We start from the raw sequence: 20,280 nt of genomic DNA, 5'->3' as shown, positions 1-20,280 counted from the left end.
GACAGCTGGAAACTCTTACCCAGAGCTGCCGTGAGAAAGTGCTGCTCAGTTCCTCGGTTCCCCGCACAGAACCATTCCACAAATTGCAAGGGGATAAAGTTCTTCCGTCATGGGATTCATGGAAGCAAGGAGGCTGTATTTCAGGGACTGTCAGCAAGGAGGCAGATTGCTTAAATTACAGTCTTTAAAACCTGATCAGACTAAAACATTCCAACCCCAAACTCACGTCCCTACAGGAGACGCGTCTCCGCTCAAACCAGTGCTCAGGGTCACCATTAAAACTCTCCTCAGTAATTAGCTCTAAAGCAGGAGGGAAAAATCTATCTAATACTATTACAGATGCCCTAAGGAATCCAGTTCCCTCTAAAGCAGATGTCAGGATGCTCCTTAAACCGTCCCCTGGCTACTCCCTTGCTGCACTTTCCAGGGAAACTGCAGCTCCTCTAGACAAGGGACAATATTGTGCTTCAATTATTTAAGAGTTCAAAACTAAGGTCAAGATGAAGACACAGAAAATCATCTGAGTGGGGAGAGGGATAAAAATGTGGTGTTCTAAATGTTTCCTGTTGTAATAATGCCTCCAAAGAATATCTGAATGGAGCACTGCAAACACATCACCAGACACCACTGCTAATGAAACTCTTCCGTGCTCCTGACATCTGCCCAGTGTCTTCCCACAAATCCCCCTCAATTCCCCAAAGGCTCCTCCCCAAGCACCAGTGAGGTCAACAGCCTCATTTTTATTACTTCTAAACTGTTCAAGCTCTTGACATGTTCTCTGGGGTCAGACACTCCAGGCTGAAAAACTTCTGTGCCCAAAGAGGCACTTCAGAACACAGACTGACTCCAGAAGAACCTGAAGCTCCTCCATGGGCTCCTACAAACACCCCCACTACAAACACCCACACACTACATACAAACACCACCACTACAAACACCCCCAGTACAAACACCCAAACACCCACACTACAAACTCCCTGCCACAAACACCCAAACAGCCACACTGCAAACACCCGAACTGCAAACACCCAAACTGCAAACTCCCTGCCACAAACACCCACACTGCAAATACCCCCACTACAAGCACCCACACACTACATACAAACACCCCCACTACAAACACCCCCACTACAAACACCTACACACTACAAACACCCACACACTACAAACACCCACACACTACAAACACCCACACACTACATACAAACACCGCCACTACAAACACCCACACTACAAACTCCCTGCCACAAACACCCGAACAGCCACACTGCAAACACCCAAACTGCTAACTCCCTGCCACAAACACTCATACTGCAAACACCCACACTGCAAACACCCACACTACAAAGACCCACACTACAAAGACCCACACTACAAAGACCCACACTACAAAGACCCACACTACAAACACCCACACTACAAACACCCACACTACAAACACCCACACTACAAACACCCACACTACAAACACCCACAGGAGAGTGGTAATTCCTTCAGAAAGGGGCACCCCCTCCTGCTCTGACTGGAAGCACCAGGTGAGAACTCAGAAAACCCAACACACTGAATATGAACACATTTCTTCAGGAAGTGGTTCTGCTCACATTGTACCCAAGCCTCTCACTGTGACACCAAAACACAAGTCCAGAGGTACCAGAAGACCTGACAGGAGAGGTAGCATGACACCAGATCCAAATTCCTGCCTGAATCCAAGCCTGAGCAGCCAGAAACATGTTAACACCCCTGCAGAGGTGCTGCTGTTCTTCGAATTAGAAAAAGCACAGGATTTCAGCCTCGGACGTTCAACCTGCACCACTAACAAAGTTTGAGTGTTCCATTGTTTATACAGAATTACACATCATAGGTTCTGTGAGTTTCTTCACCCTTCTCAGTCAAGATGCACAACAGGAAAGATTTGTGGCTGCTAGAAATACTGTACGTGGTCATGGGAGGTCCTAATTATTTTCTCTGCAATGCCCAGCAGACTGAAATTTTCTCCAGATGTATAAAAACGGGATTTGAAAGCTTCAAGAGCCATAAGATTACTTCCCCCAAGCACAGAAGGTTTATATTAAAAATGTCATTACAAAAAAAAAAAAGCCAAATCATATGTATTCAAGATCAAAAACTCTTTACACTGAGACTGGCTGTATCTTTCAGCTGAGAAACATATAAACCTTTTTTTTTTCTTTTTCTCCTGATAAATACCACATGAAAGATTACCCATTAAAGTCCTCATATTTACAGAAATAACCAAGATTCAGATTCAACTGCTTCCCTCTAATCATCTCCCCACATCAGTCTCCAAGGGGAAAGCAGCCAAAAAACTCCACATATGCTCCTTGCAGGCCTGAGTCTCATCTAAAGCTCTAAGATATGGGAAACAGTTCAATTTGTGTGGTTCCCTGAATAACAAATGGAAATAAAAGCAAGGGTCACATTCATTGTCCCCTGGCCATACCACCCCTCAAACCCCCTCCTCCTCCATACATTGGATGTGTTCTGCATAAAGCAGAGATTTAAAAATAAATCTAAATAAACAGGGCTTGTAAAAAGGAAGCTGTAGAAAATCTGCTGCTTGATGCTTTTTTGCAAAGCCCACCCTAGGTTTCTGCTGGTGTTAAGAGCACAAATTTTCTCTTCAGTTCTCTCTGGGCCTTGGACAGCAAAATCTGAGTCATGTTTTGGACACTGCAGAGCCTCACAAGGCGTTGTACTCCACACACTTGGATGGGTCTGTTGGGAAGTGCTTCTGGCAAATGGTCATCAGCCTCTTCAGCCCCTAGGAATCAACAAAACAAGCACAATTTGCAATAAAACTGCAGTTGTCAAACAAACTTAAGAGTCTACAGTATTTTTAAGCTTAACAAGAAGAATTCAAGGCAAATGGCTGCTATTTCGGGTTGTTTTCTTTTTTATTGGGTTGTTTTTCCAGTTTTTATGAGCCTTTCTGGCTGCAAAATGCCAAGTTATCTCCAATATTAGAGGAGTCTGTGGCTTAACCAAAGAGACCTCAGATTCAGTGCTTCATGACAGATTCATAGTGAAAGATCACAGTAAAGCTCTAATCCCTCTTCACCACCATGGGAGAAAGCAATATCACAATAAAAGTTATTTAAAAAAACCTGAATATTATTTGTCATTTTATAGAGCAAAAAGCAATTTTGCACACCAAAACAAGCTGCACAGCTACAAGGAAACTCAAACACTTTCTCTGGAGATGTCACTCCATCCTTGATGGTTCTGCACCTGACCTGCACTGCAGAGACAAACTGAAGAAACAAGCAAGAAAAAGGCAGAATGTCTACTTTTCTCTTCAGTTCTTTCAAGGCATCGATTGCCAAAAACCAACCTGACAAAAACCCTGTGATTATTTTCTTCAAGTCAGACAGAAAAGTCTAACAAAGAAGAAAGGGAAATGCTGTGCTGGTAGCACCATTTAGCACTGACACTGCACTCCAAGACAGCAGAGTCAAATCCCTGCCACCAGACACTCACAGTGGAAGATGGCTCCTCCCTGAAGAGAAAAATGATTCAACAGAGGCTGCTTTGGCCTTTCCAATCCACACAAGTTTGCAAAACACATCCTAGCACCATAATGACTCCTTCTTTGGGATTTTATGATCCCAGGTTCATCATAAATCAGAAACATGTTAGCTTGATGTAGCTTCTGGGAGCACAGATAACATTCCATGCTCCAGTGTGAACCAGACTAGCTGAACAAGACTTAATGTTTAAAACCCACATGGAGAACATCCACGTTTAAAGCCACCTCTGTCCTGGCACTTCAGGAAGTTCTGTAAGTCAGAAGCATGGATATGAAATCCACACTGGGAAGATAAAAAGATTTCCTTGACTAACAGACCACCCCAGAAGCAAATAAGGGAGAAACTGAGGAATTAACAGACATTGCATCTTCCACAGGGCATCCTAAGAGAGATCAAGCAACACTACAGAGTAGAGATCTTCCTACCAGAAGAGTGGCAAAGGGACAGAGATGGCAAATTAATTCACCAAACCTGGCATTATGGCCATAGTGAGGCCCACAATAACCTTCCTTCAGAGCACAAATTCCTTTTTTAACACAAAAGAACAACAAACCTGTTTAGTTCAACATAAACTACTTCATTCATTAAATACTTCCAAGCAAGGATGACACAATAACTGCACCCTGTCTATGAGGATGCATAATCCACATGCCAATTTTCACCTGACAAAAAAATGAGTTGAATTTAATTTGTTGGCTCTGTAAGTGTCTGGAGCTTCCTCTGGCTACAAAATGATATTTCACAGGTTATGATACTAAAAACTATAGTTTAAAAGAAACCAGAAGTTAGACTTGTAACTCCAAGACAAAGAGCCATCTCTGTAAACCTTTCCTGACACCTCCATGATGCTGCTCTGGAGGCTTCAGAAGTCAGCCAGAAAGTCTTCATCTCGTGGAAACTCCAACTAGCAAGAGGCAAAGGTACTTAAAAACACAAGGAGAGAAGAGTTGTTTCCTCAGAGCTGTCCGCCCACTACACTGAAACATCAGAAGAAAAACACCACTGCTATTAATTCCCCAAGCAAAAGAAGTTCATGACATGAATATGAATATGCACAGGAGGAAATAAACCTGGAATGTTGAGCTCACACTGTTAGAGACATGTTTGAAAAACGAGTGTATTTATCTAGCTGCAGAAACAGTCAGAAGGACTGTATCTCAGGGTATTAAAATCCAGAAGTGATGTTAAAACAAGGAGTTAATAAGTGAAGGAACTCAGGAGCATAGAGCAAGTCTTCAGAGCTATTTTGGTGTTTATATAGGATCACAATAGTTGAAATGTAGAATAATCCATTACAGTGTCCCTAGTACATCACTGAAGAGCCCCCAGGTCCAGAATGAGCCACTTATTAAACAGGAGTTACACCAGACCCAAACTAAGGCAACTGCCCATTTCTAGAACCTTTGTACCACATCACCAGTGACTATGCAACTGGTATTCCTCAAAGATCCCCTAACTTCAGGAGCAAACCCCTTGGATTTCCAAAGCTAACATTACCTGGATATACTTCCTCTGAGTTTCATCATTGAGAACGTGGGCCACGTGCTTGGAGAAAATCTTTTCCCGACCCGTCCGAGCGTGGATTCCAACCATGGTGACCCCAATGGGCCAGGGAGCATTCCCAATGGCCATCTGAAGATAGGCATCATTTGCCTGCAGGAACAGAGAGCATTGCAGCCTCAGCAAACCAGGCAGGGCAGCAGAAGGGGGTGTGGGCACTGCCAGACACAGTGACAACACATCCTCCAGCCTCCATCACACCCTGATTTCACAACACAGCTCCCAGACACCATTTATGTGTGTGCTGAACTCTGAGGGAAGCAAGGAGAACTTTAGCTACAGGGTGATGAAAACGCCCTGAAGAAGGTCATCTGAACTTGACTGAAATTAAAGTTTCCTGGGACACGTTTCAACTCGGCCTCCTCAGGTTCCCACAAGCTTTTCTGCTGTAATCACCTCTACAGCCTTTGCTGGTTTGGTTGCAGACCAAAGCAGGGAGCCTGGGTGTGAGCACAGCCCACTGCAGGCTGACATTGTGTGAGCAGAACTGAGGTCACCTGGCACACAGGAGTGCTCTCAGGGAGAGAACTGAGCTTCCAAGGAGGCTGAGAAGCTGCTCTCTACACAACTGGGTTGAATAAGCACTTCTGCAACAATGCAGATGAACAGAGTCACAGCAGCAGTAAATGAATCTGAAATTTCCTGATCTAGATAGCAGATCCATAACATAAATTATGTTTTCTAACATAAAAAGCTGTAGTAGACAACACCCCTGGGGAGGAACCAAGATAAAACTGGAAGGAAACATTACCAGAAAGGGAGAAAGGAAGAGAAGTACAGAGCTTAAAGAAAAACAAACATGAGAACCAGGAGGTGAGGGGAACAGACACATCCATGCAATTACAGAACAGCTTCAAGAAGGACTTGCAGCAGGATGAACTTGGAGAGTTCATTTATCATCTCCCACTTAGACACCAAAAAGAGAAGCAGAATCATGAGCAGTGAGTGCAATTTCTTCCCAGCTGACAATGAGCAAACTGGGAGGTGAATAATGAACAAAGCAGGGGGTTGCAGACAGAGCAAACCTGAAGGAACTTACTCTTCATCTCCATGAAGCAGAATCTGAACAGTCTTAGCCTAACATCTACTTGGTGACCTAATTATAGTTTTGTGATGAAACATGCAACAAAAGACCCTTCCTAGGCCTGTCACATTAATTAAGGTTGAGTGGACAACTTGTGTTCTGGTATTTGCTTGCTGTCACATGCTGACTGCAAAATTTACATCTTTCAAGCATTTCATCTAACAAACCAGTAAGAATCTGTGGCTGACAGTATTCACCAGGCTGCACAGAGCAAAGCAACACAGAAGAGAACAGCAGGCAGAAAGAGACAAATCCCATAGAAAGCAAACTGGAAAGGGATATGAATATCTTCAAAAACACAAGGTTCATTAGCCTCATTAAAAAAACAAAACAAAACAAAGAAAAAACCCACTGACAAAGCAAAACCCAAAAACTTCCAACTATCTGCTAAGCTCCTCCAAAAGCAAAAACCAAAAACTTCCAAGTATGTGTTAAACTCCTCCAAAATCAGTTTACACAACACCAAGCACCTCCAGGGAAGAGAAGATCACAGAAACTCTGACCAAAAGAAGCACAGATATTAACCCACAAGATATAGCACATTCCTGGACACTACTTTGTTTGAAAAGCCATTGGAAAGGGAATTTCAACAGAATGGTAACAACCAGAAGAAAAAAAATTGCTCTGAAACAAAACCCCACTGCCATGTATCCCCCCCTTTTAATTCTATTGTCAAATGATTTGGATTAAACTTGCCTTAGGCCATCTAAAGTTTTTTCAATAACAAAGCAGGTTCTTTGCTTACTTGACAAATTACCCAAAGCACTCACAAGAATAAGAAATACTGGAAATTTAAAGGCAAAACACAGCTCAATTTCCTCTGTGTACACAAGCTGCTTAAGCAAATGCTCCCAGCATGAGTTCCACTTCTGTAGGCAAAACCTAACAAAACCTAACACTGCCTTTGATCTTGTGTGCCAGAGTGCTTCTGCTTCCTCCAGTAAGGAGACTTTGTCCCAAAACCTTTTCATTACTTTACCTCAACTTTACCAGGCCAGCTAATGTGAGCATAGCCAAAGAAAGGGACAGTGTATTCAGTAACTTTGTTCACCTCAATTAATTCCTAACTAATCAACACTCTATTACTATTAATTCAATATCTTCATTTAACCTTATGCTATCAGGTTACCCATAGAGGATTCCTCTGCAACTTAACAGAACCATCTCTGAGAAAAATTCTCTTTGTGCTTGCAAAGCTCTGCAGTTTCACCAACCTCAACAGATCTTCTGATAGGCTGTGGATCAAACACTACCTGGAGCCTAACCTTTAATAGCCTTTTTTTTTGTTTGTTTGAATACATGTTGTGTGTATTCCCAGCTATGTACCTTGAAAATACAAAATGGGAAATGTTGAAGTAATAAACTCAGTCTATAAGAACCAGACAGCCTGTAAGTGCCAGCAGAGTCCAAACAAACATACCTTCACATATTCTCTTTGCAACATGAATTTAATAATATCTGTTATTGATTCTTTGATGTCTGCAGGCAGCGTCTACAGGAGAAAAAAAAAAAAAAAAAAGACATCTTTACTTCAGAATAGCAGCTCAGGAAAATCCTCCTACTCAGCATTAATACAAAGTTTAGTGCCTACCTTAGCTTGAGGACTTTATCAAAAGAAAACACCTTTGTTATTTAGATGTATGATCTAAAGCAAGAGAGGTTAAGTGGTTACACCTAGTAGCTAGAGGCAAAGTGCAGAATACAATCCAAATTCTCTATCCTGTTTGCAACCCAGTGAACAGATAATGCATAAAGCAACACCTGGAAAAGCAAGGGTAAGCAGAAGAATTCATTGGTCAAGACAGAGAGGTCTGAGCTGGGAGCCATGGGCTCTAGACACAGAAACTCTGACCAAACCCAGCTACCCTCTCTTCTTGAGTGACAATAACATTCACACAAACCACTGGGTACTTGGAAGCAGAAGTTAAAATAAGTGTTACAGGATAATGAGGTTTAAGTGATTCACCCTTTTCCGAAGTTTTCTGAAGAGTGGCCTCAGGTACGATTCTGTCTGCTTCTGAGTGGCACTGTTCAGCTTCCCCTGCACTCCCCGTTTCACGTAATCTTCTCTGGCATTCAGCTCCTTGGCCCAGACTCCGAGAAGGAACTGTGCGAGGATCAAGCAAAGTTAATGTCACAGTGCCATCTAGTGACACCCCCAGCAAAACAGGAGGGATCGGTGTTCAGAGCCACTAAAGCAGAATGAGTTCTTTGGAGAAATTCGAATTACAAAAGACAAGAAGCTTTCTTCAGAAGGATAGCCAAGGAGGGAAAGAACAAACCTCCTGCCATAAAATCATGTGTGAAGAGGTTTGTGCAAGGAAAGAGTGCAGGTCTGGGTGCTGGGAGGAAGGAGGGGACATAAAAAGAGCAGAAGTAAGTGGAATGCTGATGTTTCAAGGTAGCTGTTTGCAAAGTGAGGATTACAGTGAAAATTGAAGACAACAGAAAGCAAGCATGTCAGACCTACCTTCTCTCCATCTAGAAAACAATTTTTGAGCTCTCTGTCTGACTGCCCAGCCCACCCTGAATTAAAATGCCAATGTATCTGATAGACACAAATGAAAGCCGCTGCTGCTCTTGCCCTGACTTGTGATGGGCACAGCAGTGACATGGAGACCTGACTGATATGAGAGGCTCCTTGGCAGGAAACAAGGAAACAATTTTCTACTGTCCATGTGAAGCCATTTCCTCAGCAAATCCAGTGGACTTCCTTTAAAATTCTTATTTCACTGCCAGGTGAGATTTCCTTTTAGCTTGCACTGCTCCTGGGCAAGGAAGGCAGGGGCTCCTCAGATGTTTTTAATGCCATAGTAGCACACAGACACAACTACACACAACTGCCTCAGTTCTCATGCAGAAATCAAACCTGTGTTTATTTTGTCTGGAAAAGCAGGATGGGATTTTGAATGGTGCTCTCCCAATGGCCCTCAGTCAGGTCAAGAAGGTCAGGAAGTCATCACTACTCTGACACTGCGGAGTGCCAATGATTTTAAAAAAAAACACCACAATCCACACTTCAAGCATAAGGGGTGAGTTTTTCTCTGCAAGCAGATGAAACCATTCCTTCTCTTCACTAGATTATCAGCATGACAGTAAAAAACATGACACAGCTACAGAACAGCTACTAGAGCTTGTTACCTTCAAGAACTTTGTTATGATGTCCATATCATAGTGATCATCACCCCGTCCTAAGGATTCTCCCAAAGCCTAGAACAGGAGGAAAAAGCCCATTATTTCCTCATAAGTTTGCAGCCACCACCACTGCAGCAGAGCACAAATCACTGCAGTGTAAACTGTAAATTAAATTCCACCAGGAATCAAAAACTCTGAGTTAGGAAACAGAACAAAAGAGCCATATATAACACTGAGAGTCATTAAAAATATTTAAGTCAAAAAGGCAGCACAATTCTTTCTGAAAAGTCAATGCAACACTAACTTCCCATCCACTAAATTACTGGCATAATTAGCAGCTGTCTGCACTAGGGGGATCTGTGAGTGCACTGCATTTTTGAGATCCCCAAAGCCATCAATTAACCTAATTATTAATTTATTTCAATTTTCTGATGCACTGGTGCTTTTTACCATTTCTCTTAATCGTAACTGTGACATTGAGGAAACAAAAGACACAAAAAAAAAAAAAAAAAAAAAAGCAACACAAACAGAAAAAAGCCCCAGTATGCTCCAATACTCCAGCTTCCTGCCAAAACCTTGAAACTTAATTCTAACAGCATTTGAAGAACCATTTTTCAGCAGGCAGACCTGGATTTATAAACTACTTCCATTATCTTCACATTTCCAGAGTGAGATTTAATTTTTAAATCTCTTTTATTTGGAACCAAATTCAGTGTAAGCCTTTATGCTCAAGGCAATGCAGTTAAAGTGGCATAAAATTCAGACATCAGTGTTCTCAAACTGTTCAGAAAAAGATTACTTTCACAGCTCAGTCCATCCTGCCCCATGACCCCAAAAAGGGGCTATGTGGAGAACTAACAGATGAGTAAGTGCAGTCCCATTCCAACTGGTACCCATTATGGTTCTACAGTTAGTCCATACACAAACCCCTCATACCCTAACAAAAAAAGCCAAAGGTTATTTCTACATAATTATGTTTTCATTTAAGCTTCCTGTTATAAATCAGCTTGTTTCTCAGGCACACGTTTGGAAGGATGGTGTGAAGATTTACTTCCACAAAGTTCTGAAGATTAAGGCTGAACATTTTGGGCTCAAGTTAATGTGCTTTTCAAAACATGACTCTAAAATACCAGGCACTGAAAGCATTTCATGACATCTACCCTACTCTCACACAAATGCCATGGTATTCCTTCAGAACACAGCAGCTATGTGCATGGAAGTGCCTGGGACACACTGTCTCTGCACTTTGTGTATTTCCTGTGAGCTGCCCACTCCTGACCTCCACTTCTTTGTCCTTGATGTTTTTGTATCAAATATTTTTCTGTGTGTCTGTTTTTTAGACTCCATTTTTTTTGTACAGAGAAAATCAGCTGAAAGATTATTACCCTTTCACTGGAATGATTTTAGAATTTATGAGCAGGTAATGTATTTTTATTAAATTCCCTACTTCCAAAATCCATGGAAAGGGAATTCTAACCCTTTCATTTTCCTTCCTGCCCAATTTTTTGACGAGGTGCTGTAAACGAAGACCACTTGAGTTTTCACATGTCTCCTGGAGGCACTGATGGTGCAAATCAAGGCTTAGAAAGGTAGATTTTGTAACAGAGAATATTTAAGTATTCATTAGAATACCTACATTAGATCCTGAAAACAAGGTAACTTTGTCTAAACAATCCTGAAGCTTTATCACAGCAATATACTAAATCTAAAATCCCTTAATTAAAATATACCCATCACATACCTCTAGTTCTTCAATAGTAGTGTTCTCCTCATGGACCTTCAAGTCATTCTGTGAGTCATCATCTCCTGCTTCTTGGCCCCCCACAATTTCATTCAGATACTGCTGGTCAATCTTATCCAAAGCAGCCTTCAGGTCATTCCTCAGGCCCTGGAAAAGATAATAAATGACTAACTAAACAAAACAAAAACCCAGCTAAATAAAGACTTCAGTATTGTCACAGTGTGCATTCAACTTCTGTTGAAGAAAATCCAAACTATGTAAAAACATGCAGAAAGCTTTGTTGTCTGAATTGCTACTGAATTCCAGTAACAGTTTCTGGATTGTTTCAGCACTTAACAGAAAGGAGATGCATGAGCTTATGCAGTGATCACACCTACAAACAAGACTTTTTATAATATTTTCACCAAAAAAGCATGGAGAATTGAATCAATTGCTAAGACTTTCTTCCTTTTCTCTGAGCAATGCGCTGAACCACCCCAAAACAGAAAACACACAATAATCATCATCAGCTCTGTAAGTCTTCACACCTGCTCTGAAAAAAAAAACCAACCTGTAGATCAGTAACACTCCTTCAGTACTATCAGATAAAGCATTTATCTCTTAGGGTAATTTATTACCATAACTTGGTACTTATTACCAAGAACTTAAACACAGCAGAATGTTTTATGTAGATTAAGTGTTTAAAATCCCCTACTCTAGAATAGGTGATTAAAAAGAAATACACTTAGGGTTTAAAATTGATGCTGTAGTTAAGAGCTGGTTTTATACAGAACAAGAAACTTGACTTAGTCAGTTAGAATTTCATTCTTACCTTGAGACATGAAATATAAAGCTCTCTAAAGCTGTATGACACTTCTTACCCTAAAATAAATTCAGCCACTCCACTGGGAATATAAATGCACAGTTATTTCCCCTCTTCCATCATCATACTTTTTGGAGCATTTCTAATAATCATTTAGTAGTTTAAAAATGGCTGAACTACAGACAGGTGATAGTGACTATCTACATTTTAAGCAACTGGAGCAACAGAAGTAACTGAAACATAAAATATAAAAATCCAACAAATCCTATTTATGAGCTTTCACTACCAGATTTATTTTTTTTGGAACCTTCAGATCTGTTTATCTTTCTTTAAAAGGCTTGGACAGGAAAAGGATTTGCTTTTCTGGGCAGCCCCAGTAAAGACATTTCAAATAATTCAGTCTGCCACAAATTATGGAAGAAAATCCAAACCATCACTCCCTTAGCTGGGCTGTAAATTTGGTTAATAGTGAATGCAAAACAAGCCCCAGCTGCATCACCTCACTGAACTGATAAATTCTTAAGGCAAAAAGGAATAAATCTGTTAACTATCATAAGTCTTTTAGTAATTTTTTTAATTGATGGCTACTTTAAAGAGAAGCTGGGGTAGAAATGAAGTTTCCCTAAGTTACAGTTCTGAAATGAAGGGATTTGATTTGTCATTTACATACCAGAAAAACAGGCTGCAGTCCCCCTCTGACTTACCTGTACCTTCCAGAGTTGCATATAATGACAAACACAGGCTAGTTTTAACAACAAATTATTCCTGTTTGCTGGTTAAAAAGCAGGTAACTGCACAGGCTGGGGGATTACTGACACCTGGAGGCCCCTGAAAAGGGCCTAGGGGGTTTCTAGGGCTGAACTGCCTGGCACAATTGTAACTGCATACAAAACTCTGACATTTAAGGTACTTTCTCAGGCAATAAATGAGGTGGAACAGACACCTCTCACTGCTCTGCACTACCCCTCCCTCCTGAAAATTAACACTCACTGAAACTGATTTTCAGTAACTTTTATGGCATTCTTTGTTATTAATTCCACTACAAATATGTCATTAACAGCAGGGCAGCCTTACCTTGTTCACTTCAGGTGCAAGAATTTCTATCTTCCTCAGACGTTGAAATGCATCATAATCTGTTTCTCCAAACAACCTGACTGGCTCACCTCTCTCTCGTAACCTCCTGATAACCTGAAAAAAAATCAAAGCCTTTCCTTATGCAAGCTTGTAAAGGAAGGAAAATAAAATCCAGAATGATGGATTTATTTACTTTGCTTAGAATAACAAGCTGAGCTTGACTGGAGAGGAAATGGCAGTATTTTAAGCAGCAGAAAAATGTTCCAGACACTTTACAATCTAAATATAAAATTCCCACAGTATTTCAGTGAAAGGTCATCCCAAAGATTGCCAATCTAAATTCTGCAGAAAATCCCAAGCCACTAGGTAGAGCCTAACTTCTTCCTGCTCTGACTTGTTTAAACAAATACACAGAAGTCATCCCTCTGGCAGAGCTTAAAAATCATTTTCAGAATCACAAAGGAACTTGATGATAAAACTCACTCACCCACTTGTCCAGAGCAGCACAAACACTCCCTAAGAAGGCTGCACATCTGCAAGATGGTTTGCTGAAAATCCTCAAACTTAAGCATCTGGCAAATATTAAATCCCATAATCTAATTGTGATAGTTACTTTAGAACTAGGTATTAGAGGTGCAACATCCTCCCTCGGCTGACTTGCAAAGTCATGGGCAGAGACAAAACCTGAACTTTATTCTCCCCACTCCTTACCTCAAGTATTGATTCTAAATCTCTCTATATTTAACCATTTCTCATTCAGTGTGTCAAGTAATAGGGTTATTGATACAGGAAGCACCACACAGTGCTTTAGTGACCAAGAGAGGAGCCTACATTTCATTTCATGCCACCACTTCATTATACTAACAGACTGGTTGGACAACAAGAAGCAAAATTAATTCAGACATTAATTCCTTTATCCAATTCAAGCATCTTGCTGTCTGTGTTGGCAAGCACTGGACTTGCAAATGTATCAAACCCAGAGGTGGATGGAGTTCTGGCACAGCAACACCTAAACCTCAATCAAAACATGCACCCAAGCAGATGAAGAGCAGTGAGATGTTACACAGCACAGACCAGACCTCAAACAACAGCCCACATCTCAAGTCCTGTCACACACTCCTGCAAAAACCAGTAAATATCTTGCAAAATTAAGGGGACGTGTGACATCCTTGGATTATCTCAGCTGTGGATTTCCAAGTCCAGAATTTATTCCCTACTCCTAGAACATACAATTTCTCTTCTGCTTTGGGGTACAGATCTGTGGTGAACCCCCATTCACACAGGGGTTTTTTAGCCTTAGAAAGGACAAAGAACACACCAGATGGCTTCAGGACCTTTTCTTCCAGAAATCAAGATGAACTTCTGAAACTTTTTGGGTTAATAATATATTATTATATAGAGCCAGGGAAAAAAAATTGAAATAAACAGCCACCTTCAGTATTGTCTGAGGATAATACTGATACTTGGGGCACTACTCTAGAATAAGTAATCTGAAAGCTGTAAAGTGCCACAGCACATCTGTGCAAATTCATATGGCAAGGTACCCATCTGTACCTCCCTGTGCATTCCATTGGACAGCAGATCCCTGATGAGCAAAGGTGATCATTGCTGACTCAAGATGGAGGCTTTTATTTTATACAAACTGTTCTTTTTATATAAAAAGGACACTGCAACAGGAAAAGCAGCCCTGGCAATAAATTTCAGATGCATTTACTGTAAACTCATGCAGTTTGCTGATGATTGATTTTACCTCCTGTCTGGAAAGGGTCATTGGTAACTTTTCTTCTGCCAGTTCAAGCTCCAGCACTGGATTTGATGAAGTCAGTGGTTTCTCCTCCTCCTCCTCCTGCTGTACCTACATTCAGCAGACACAGTTACTAATGTGCAGATGGAAACAAACCCATGTACTGATAGAAATGCAAAGATACAGGAACCCTAGAATGCAGACTGCGATATGACAGGCTTTTAGTTTCATAGTTTTTATTGTCTGGAATTGAATTTCACTGAGCAATAAAAGCTTTTAAAAGCACCAGTGTTTAAGTAGCAGTTCTGCATGTTGCAAGCAGCAGTCTCTATAGCAGTTACCACAGTCTGGCAGTCACTTCAGCAGGAAGATGTCAGCACTGGTGCCAAAACCAGCAGATTCTCTGCCTGTTGATTCCTGCCCCTCTCTCTGTCCTCCTTACCCAGGTATGTGATGAGCCAGATGGAGGAAATCACTCAAACAGCCTGGCAAACACAAAGAAGGTCCCAGCCCACTTAACCTCCTCATCCAGCTCCCCATGGCACAGGCATGGGCACAGGGGCAGAAATGAAAACCCCAGGAGGCTGCTGCTTCCTTCAGTGGTGGTGTTGGCTTAAACCTTTGTTACCTACAGCTCCAGTGAGCAGAGCACAATCTGCAGTGATCATGGCACAGGCTGGGGTTTGAAATGTGCTTGATTACAGTAACAAACAAGCCTGACAGTTCCTTGTGGGTTAAAGAGACACTTGCAACCCTTCACAGGGCTAGGATCTCATTAACAGCTCCTCTGACTCTAAAAGAAGGTCCCTGAGCTCTCCTCCTTCATCACTCAGGATTTTAATAATGTGAAACAGCTCTTTGATCAAAGTAACTTTGAGGCAGCAGTCACCTAACTACAGTCCCCTTCCTAAGCTCAGACTTCACTCTTCTGACAGCAGGAAGATTGCTGTTGGCAATAGCCCTATAATAACGAAACATTTCCAGTACTCATATCTTGTTTTTTTCCCTTGATTCCTTATCAGAATTTATCTCCTTTACTTTCTTGCTAAAAGGGAACTGAGTGATTCCTTTTTGGCAAGAAAGCAAAGGAGATAAATTTCCTCAGTCCCTCAGCACCCTGTGACATCCTCTGCCCATGGGCAGCACACTGTCATTTCCAGCCTGTTCCAGGTGACCAGTTTGGGGAAGGTATGGACAGATTTCCTTTAAAGAAATTTTTCTATTCCTTCAGGCCAAGGTGCCAGTCCTGCCCTGTGGGGCAGTCTGATTCCATCCACATGGATGTCAGGATCCACCCTGTGGTTCCAGGATCCAGCCACAAATCTGCACCCAGTGGTGTATTAGCAAACAGAAATCAACCCAACAGCCACAGGGGTTTGGAACAAGCAAGGGAAGGACAAGCAAATCAATGCTTAATGCAGAAAGGGAGGGGAAAAATAAAACTTCCCTCAGTGCAGGAAAGGGGAAATTGACAGGGGATGGAAAACATGGAAGAACTCCATAAAAAAAAAATATATATATGTATATATGTAAAGAAATGCAGTGCCATGGCAGAGGGATACACACAAATTTTAACTTACAAACATTCTTGAAATGATAAAGAGACAGCAGCATTGGGGGGGAAAGATTTGATCCACTCTGTCAGCCAGACTCCAAGTTACAAGCAGTGTCTTTACCACAGATATTTTGGTTTCAGTGCTTTCTTTTTCCAGCCAGTCAAATTATTACAGTTTATTAAGCCTCAGCAAAGCAGCCAAATTCAAAAAGAAATCAGTCTGTTTTCTACATCTCATTCATGCACTGAAGACCAAATGCAGAAATCTGGGAGGCTGTCAAGAGGTATTAAACTTAAGCAACTTATATTAAAACTGTTTTCAGGGTCACATTTCAACCCAAATCTGGTGCTGCAGCAGCACAGGGAGCTCCATTTTCACTGCCAGGTCAGGTTCTGAAGAATTCCTGCTCATGCCCAACAAGCACCATGCAGCCATTTCCACAGGGAAGAGCAACTGGATTCAGAGCACACCTTCTAACTGCATGCTGCACATTGAGCTTTTTTGGCACTGGTGGTCAAATACTCCCCAAACAAATCCCAGTTTCAGAATAAGTCACCAAGTGGGTAAAGTTCAGCTAAAAACAAAGCTCCTGTTTGTGCCCAGGAACAGCAAACCAGATTCCAAGCCCCTGTCTTCCCCAGGGGGATGCAGACCCTCCCCATACCCCCCCAGACACAGATAATGAGGCAGGCAGGCACACACACAGTCACAGCAAACAGCATTCTCCCTGTTGCAGCAAACCCTTGCCCTGACACGGTGGTCTCAAGGCAGATGAAGCCTTCCAGATCACTCATTTCTTTCCAAATGCACCCAAGTTTTACCAATTGTTTGCTAAGATTTTGCCAGCAAGGAAAACAAATGCTGCCCCTGCACTCTGGCAGTGCTGGAGGACTGATGGCCAAAACACAAATTGATGTGGAAGTGTGGAAGTTTACAGTGTGAAGGTGTTTTTATTTTTTCACACTGATTTCTTTTGGACATTTGGACAAGGCTGTGAGAATCATCTGAATGGATAAAAAGACCCCAAAGTATCCATTTTTTTCATCAAAAAGGGTGGAAGGTGGCTGTACCAGACCCAGTGTTCATGCCTAACAGCACAATGTAAAAAAAAAAAGACAAGCTTTGATCCCAAGACACTGCATGCTTTCCACAAAAAGAAAATAAATTAAAAAGGAGTAAATAAAAGAAAAAAAAGGAAAAGCCATAACACAAACTTAAGTAGCTGCACATCATGCATATCTTTTCCTGCATTGAAAAGGGTTTTGGAAACTCATACCTCTCCAGGTGGCTTCTCATTTACAGGCTAATGTATAACATTGACAGATTGAACAAAGAACAACAATTATCATTAACAAATAAGCAAATGTAGACTTCAAAGTAAACATCCAAGTTCCTGGAAGAGCAATGGCCATACCTTGTAGCCACACCTCTGGAAATAAGCCTCCTCTTCTTTTTTAGCCAGCTCACTGCGTTTGAAATATTTCTTGTTGCCCTAAAAGAGAAGAAAACTGTTAACAGGTTACAGCTTCATGGACTGATCCTATGAGGAGAGGCTGAGAGAGCTGGGGGTGTTCAGCCTGGAGGAGGCTCAGGGGAGACCTCATTGCTCTCTACAACTCCCTGAAAGGAGGTTGGAGCCAGGGGGGGGTTGGGCTCTTTTCCCAGGCAACTCTCAGCAAGACAAGAGGGCAGGGTCTCAAGTTGTGCCAGGGGAGGTTTAGGTTGGACATTAGAAAGAATTTCTTTACTGAGAGGGTGATCAAGCATTGGAATGGGCTGCCCAGGGAAGTAGTGGATTCTCCATCCCTGGAGATATTTAAAAAGAGACTGGATGTGGCACTCAGTGCCATGGGCTGGGAACTGCAGCAGGAGTGGATCAAGGGTTGGACTTGATGATCTCTGAGGTCCCTTCCAACCCAGCCAATTCTATGATTCTATGCCCAAGAGAAGCTGTGGTAGAAGTCTGAGCTCTTGCTCTGCAGAAAGAAGTTTGTGTCTGAATTCAGGGTTTGGTGGATATGTAAATGAGGCCAAACACACACAAAAGATGTTGGCAAAAAGACATCCTACTGATGCCAACAAGTGACATACTCCAACAGCTCCAGCATTGTCAACTTCCAACAGAGGACTGCAAAGCACCTCTCCACAGAAACATTTGGAGATATTTAAAAAGAGACTGGATGTGGCACTCAGTGCCATGGGCTGGGAACTGCAGCAGCAGTGGATCAAGGGTTAGACTTGATGATCTCTGAGGTCCCTTCCAACCCAGCCCATTCTATGACTAGGGCAAAAATGGCTCAAACTTCCATACTTGGTCTGGTGAATTCAGCTACATCCAGCCACAGGTACACTGCCAGGCAAAGGGGACAAGCTGGCAGCACCTCTGCAAAGCAGCAACACAGAGTGACACCACAGCACACACACAGCCAGGGCTGAAAGTGCCACGGGTTCTCCAGTGCTCTAGAAAAATCAGTTCTCTGTCATGTAAGGCCATGACACTTGCTCGTGTAAAGCTTCAGACCTGCACAACAAGGTCCGGGTTGGGGCACAAGAGTTGTTTAAATAAACCACACAAAATGTTGGTTTTCACTAAATGAAGAAACTGGGCAAAAATCGCCTTTGGGAAGTTATTTTGTGATGTTGTTTGGGGCACCCCTGTATAAATGTGTTTGATGAGTCCTCCCAGACACACAACAACTGCAGTAACCTTGAAGAATTTCCCTTGATTAAAATGAAAAGTTGTTTCTTTCTTCAGACTTTACCTGCTTGGGCTTCACCAGCCTCCAATCCCAGCACCACTGCTAACACCAGAACCTGAACTCAAACACCCACAGTAGTGCTCTGCTTGACTCTGGGTGCCTTTAAGCTAAGACACATGGCACACACACACAGCTCTGTGACACTACTACTGCCACAGCACCCTGCAGCAGTGGTGAGGAAAGGGCTCCAGGCATCCTTATCTGAAGGCAGCACAGATTCTTCTCACTCCTCAGAGTCTGAAATAAATAACTAAACCAGACCCAAAAGGGAAAGACACACAACGAGGCCCTGAATTCCGCCTCCTTCAGCACCCACAACTCTCCAGTGTCCTCAGACCCAAACTCCTCCTGGTTCCTTCCCCGAGCCCAGCACGGGCCAACCCTGCTTCTCTTCTCCGAAACCCCTCCTGGGACACTCCCAACCCTCCTAAACATCACTTTGAGCCGCTCCTGACCCTCCCTAACCCTCCGCTCCGGATCCCTTTACCCCAGCTCCTCTGCCAGGCCGCTTCCCCTCCCCTTCCCCGGCCTCATCCTGGGCCTCACCCCCGCCCCGAGCCTCCACCTTCCGCCATTACCGCCAACCCGCACGGCTCCGGGACCCCGTTTCGACAGCCCTCACCCCCACAAGCTCCTTTTCCTCCAGCTGCTGCCGCTTCCTGCTGATCTCCCGCTTCAGGACGTCCATGGCGACCCCAGACACCTCCCCGGAGCTGCCGGAAGCGCCCGAGCAAAACAACGCTGTCACTTCCGGTAATGCCGCGTCAGCTGCCGGCCCGCAAGATGGTGCCAGCAGCGCCCCCTGGTGGCTGGGAGGAGCGGGAAGTTGGGGGGGGCGGTGGCGATAGGGCGCGATAGAGCGCGATAGAGCGCGATAGAGCGCGACAGAGCGCGACAGAGCGCAACAGAAGGTGGAGATGATGGCAACAAAGCGCGACAGAGCGCGATAGAGCCCGACTAAGTGAGGGATGGTGGCGACAGAGCGCAACACAGAGCTCAACAGAGATGTGAGGGCTGGGCTGCCCCGGATGGGTTCTGGAAGAGGCTGCCCTAGGGTGGTGGTGAAGTCCCCATCCCCAGGGGTGTTTAAAAGCAGATGTGGAGCTGAGGAACGTGGTGCAGTGATGGACTCCTCAGTGCTGGATTTGCAGTTGGACTTCGAGGCTGTTTCCAACCCAAACATCTCTGTTGTTCCCAGAGGGACCTCGGCGGGGCTCCTGCAAACTGCGTGAAGTCCAAAGAGGCCCAGTGCAAGGTTCTGCAGCTGGGTCCGGGCAATC

The 20,280-nt window shown here is 43.1% G+C and overlaps 1 protein-coding gene across 2 annotated transcripts; it reads right to left on the bottom strand.

The window, feature by feature from the left end:
- Window positions 1-1,561: 1,561 nt before the first annotated feature.
- Window positions 1,562-19,725, bottom strand: PRPF18 (pre-mRNA processing factor 18). Of its 2 annotated transcripts, XM_030468170.1 has the most exons (11): window positions 19,623-19,725; window positions 17,656-17,733; window positions 17,518-17,544; window positions 14,692-14,796; window positions 12,942-13,055; window positions 11,066-11,212; window positions 9,331-9,399; window positions 8,156-8,296; window positions 7,610-7,681; window positions 5,043-5,198; window positions 1,562-2,779 (listed from the first exon to the last, which is right to left on the bottom strand). In XM_030468170.1, the coding sequence occupies exons 1-11, from the start codon at window positions 19,686-19,688 to the stop codon at window positions 2,699-2,701; spliced, it is 1,056 nt and encodes a 351-aa protein (XP_030324030.1). In that variant the 5' UTR covers window positions 19,689-19,725; the 3' UTR covers window positions 1,562-2,698. The 2 variants fall into 2 exon arrangements, with proteins under 2 accessions (XP_030324030.1, XP_030324038.1); XM_030468178.1 differs by lacking the exon at window positions 17,518-17,544 and having other exon boundaries at window positions 19,623-19,723.
- Between the last annotated feature and the right edge of the window lie 555 nt (window positions 19,726-20,280).

Source organism: Calypte anna, chromosome 1 (assembly GCF_003957555.1).
Source record: "Calypte anna isolate BGI_N300 chromosome 1, bCalAnn1_v1.p, whole genome shotgun sequence".
In the NCBI taxonomy this organism is placed as follows: Eukaryota; Metazoa; Chordata; class Aves; order Apodiformes; family Trochilidae; genus Calypte; species Calypte anna.
This window is presented reverse-complemented; position numbering and strand designations above follow the sequence as displayed.